At 54.2% G+C, this 3,368-nt stretch overlaps 2 protein-coding genes across 2 annotated transcripts; both read right to left on the bottom strand.

Moving 5' to 3' along the window:
* Positions 1–6: 6 nt before the first annotated feature.
* Positions 7–2,001, bottom strand: LOC106812901 (putative ankyrin repeat protein RF_0381). The gene is made up of 3 exons (XM_014816908.1): positions 1,536–2,001; positions 1,035–1,436; positions 7–621 (listed from the first exon to the last, which is right to left on the bottom strand). The coding sequence occupies exons 1-3, from the start codon at positions 1,986–1,988 to the stop codon at positions 25–27; spliced, it is 1,452 nt and encodes a 483-aa protein (XP_014672394.1). The 5' UTR covers positions 1,989–2,001; the 3' UTR covers positions 7–24.
* Positions 2,002–2,093: 92 nt separating this feature from the next.
* On the bottom strand, positions 2,094–2,591 carry LOC106812895 (ankyrin repeat domain-containing protein 50-like; the record flags this gene model as incomplete). Its single annotated transcript, XM_014816897.1, has 1 exon — positions 2,094–2,591. A coding segment is annotated over exon 1 (492 nt), but the record flags the coding sequence as incomplete, so codon positions are not given.
* Positions 2,592–3,368: the final 777 nt, after the last annotated feature.

Raw genomic sequence — 3,368 nt, 5'->3', positions numbered from 1 at the left:
CTCGGTTAACGCGCTTAGTGTCGCCTACGTTGGTCTAGCGTGTGCCCTGACAAATTCTATGAGACTCGGAGGCAGCCTGTTCTCGTATGCAACGCTGTGTCTGACGATAACGCGCGCGCAGTAGCACTCCAGCGAATGATACTGCGCGCTCATTCTGCCATGTATCTCGTCGCTCGACTGCATGTTGCAGTGGAAACGCGTCAGGTAAATCCGGCGCCAGAGTTCGTACGATGTCTCTCCCCGTGCGTTCACCACGTCGACGTGTGCGCCGTGGTTGAACAGCAGTGCGTGCACTATCTGCACCCACCCATCCCTCTCTCGCGCGTAAACATCATCTTTGCATGCGAGCATCGCCCTACAGATGCTGTGCAGTGGGGTGTCACCCACGCTGTCGCGTGTGTTAACCTGTAGAAGTACGCCGGCGGACTCGCACGTCTGTAGGAGAGCTGACGCCGCTTGTACCGCTAACCCCGCTTGTTCTGCTGGTGCTGCGAATGATCCTCGCTCACTCATTCTGGTGCATCTCAGCTCTGCCTCGCTGCCTATTATAGCCAGTGGCATCATCTTGTTACAATCGACGAGGTTCGGGTCAGCTCCGTGTTTCAAGAGGAGAGCAATCATCTGTGTGAACGAGAGAAACGAGGATCGTTAACAACCCCATTTTAGGTTCGTTCCTTAAAGAACAAGTTTCTCCGAGCATACTACCTTTATTACTGTTGCCGATTACTAACTATTACTATTATTAAATTATTAACTATTAACCGATTACTATTACTGATTACCTTTATTAACTAGACAAAAATGCATTGGAACATCGCTTAAATTGTCTTCGTCGTTCACAACGTACGACCAAAAGTTTTCATCGGTCCTGAGTAGATTGCAGGATTAGTGTAATGCGGTAAAACTATAACATATCTATTATTAACTGTTAACCGATTACGATTACTGATTACCTTTACCATCTATAAGAAAATACATTAGGACACTGCTAAAATTCAGTCTCAATCATTCGCAACGTACGCCCGTAGTTTTACCTCGGTTCGAGGTCGATCACAGGAGTAGTGCAACACGCTGAAACACCCCCTTTCTTCCGTCGTGACGACGTTGAGGTTTGCGTAGCCCCTCCCCATCATGCTATTGATGTACAGCTGGCCAGAGCGAGCCGCGATGTGCAAGGAGGTGACTCCGTACGAGTCCGCGGCGTTGGCGTCGGCGCCGGCCTCCAGTAGCATGCGCATGATCTCAAGTTGCCTGTAGCAAGCCGCGTTGTACAGGGTGGTCAGTCTTTGCGAGTCGGTGGTGTCGGCGCCGTGTGAGAGTAGCATCCACACCGCCGCCTCCTTGTCCTTCCACGCCGCCATCATCAGCGGCGTCTTCCCGGTCTGCGTATCGGCGACGTTGGGGTTGGCACCGGCCTCCAGTAGCAGGCGCATGATGTCAAGTTGCCTGTAGCAAGCCGCGTTGTACAGGGTGGTCTGTCCGTACGAGTCTGTGATGTTGGCATCAGCGCCGGCCTCCAGTAGCAAGCGCACGATGTCCAGCCGGCCAAAGCAAGCCGCGGGGTACAGGGTAGCCCGTCCGTACGAGTCCACGGCGTTGGCGTCGGCGCCGGCCTCCAGTAGCAGGCGCACAATGTCCAACCGGCCAAAGCAAGCTGCGTGGTACAGGATGGTCTGTCCGTGCAAGTCTGCGGCGTTGGCGTCGGCGCCGTGTGAGAGCAGCATCCGCACCGCCGCCTCCTCGCCCTCCTTTACCGCCTTCATCAACAGCGTCTTCCCGCTCTCCGTATCAGCGACGTTGGGCTTGGCTGCAGCCTCCAGTAGCAGGTGCATGATGTTCAGCTGGCCAGAGTAAGCCGCGTGGAACAGGGAGGTCTGTCCGTACGAGTCCGCGGCGTTGGCGTCGGCACCGTGTGAGAGCAGCATCTGCACCACCGCCTCCTCGCTCTCCCTCACCACCATCATCAGAGGCGTCTCTCCACGAATCATCTCGGCGACGTTGGGGTCGGCGCCGGCCTCCAGTAGCAGGCGCATAATGGCCAGCTGGCCAATGCAAGCCGCGTGGTACAGGGAGGTCTGTCCGTGCGAGTCCGCGGCATTGGCATTAGCGCCGTGTGAGAGCAGCATCGGCACCACTCTCTCCTCGCCCTGCCTCGCCGCCCTTATCAGCCGCGTCTCCCCGCTCTGCGTCCAGGCGACGTTTGGATCTGCACCGGCCTCCAGTAGCAGGCGCACGATGTCCGGTTCCCTGTGGCTTGCCGCGATGTCCAAGGAGGTCTTTCCGTCCGAGTCCGCGGCATTGGCGTCGACGCCGGCCTCCAGTAGGAGGCGCACGATGTCCAGCAAGGCACAGCGAGCCGCGATGTGCAAGGAGGTCACTCCGTACGAGTCCGCGGCGTTGCCGCCGGCCTCCAGTAGCAGGCGCACGATGTCCAGCCGGCCAAAGCAAGCTGCGTGGTACAGGGAGGTATGTCCTTTCGAGTCTGCAGAGTTGGCGTCGGCGCCGTGTGAGAGCAGCATCCGCGCCATCGCCTCCTCGCCCTCCCACGCCGCCATCATCAGCGGTGTCTCCCCGCTCTTCGGCATGGCGACGTTGGGGTGTGCGCCAGCCTCCAGTAGCAGGCGCACGATGTCCAGCTGGCCAGAGCAAGCTGGGTGCAGATCAGGCGCGTAGCCAGGATTTTATTTTGGGGGGGGCGGCAATGCATGAGCACGTGAAGTGTGCGAATCAGGGGCGTAAATCCGTANGATATCCATAATGTTGCTGTAAATTATGCCGCGCGTTTATAGCTCATCTGCGACACACAACTGTTACAAGTACGTACACTACACACACACACACTGCTGTGTACAAACAACAAAATTGTAGAGGAAGTCTAGGCCTATATTCTCAATATTGTATATAACCCGACCAGGCTGTGAGTGTGTGACTAACGTCAATATCAAAGACAGCAACACACAAGGTCTCAGATACAATAGCCTTAAACTGTATAAACGACAAGTAGATCATACACTCAAAAGAAATCATTTAGCTTTAGAACCGTCAGCGATTGGAACTCCCTGCCCGAAGAAATTGTTATATCAAAAACGATAAATGAATTTAAAACAAATTGACAGGCACTGGTCCCACCTGCAATATGACTACCTTAACTAGTCACATAGTTATGATGTAATGATCTGATCACATGATGCAATGTATACAATGGAAATTTACCTTCCAACATATACTCATAATATCGAAGCTACAATACCACGACCAATACCCAATTTAGAATTATTTAACATCGCGAGGGACTATGAACAAAATTGAGGTTTGATGTATTAATTAGACCGGATACAGGCCCTCGGGCCTATTCCTGTAAACCGCTA

The sequence above is a fragment of the Priapulus caudatus genome, unplaced genomic scaffold (assembly GCF_000485595.1).
Source record: "Priapulus caudatus unplaced genomic scaffold, Priapulus_caudatus-5.0.1 Scaffold698, whole genome shotgun sequence".
Classification (NCBI taxonomy): Eukaryota; Metazoa; Priapulida; class Priapulimorpha; order Priapulimorphida; family Priapulidae; genus Priapulus; species Priapulus caudatus.
This window is presented reverse-complemented; position numbering and strand designations above follow the sequence as displayed.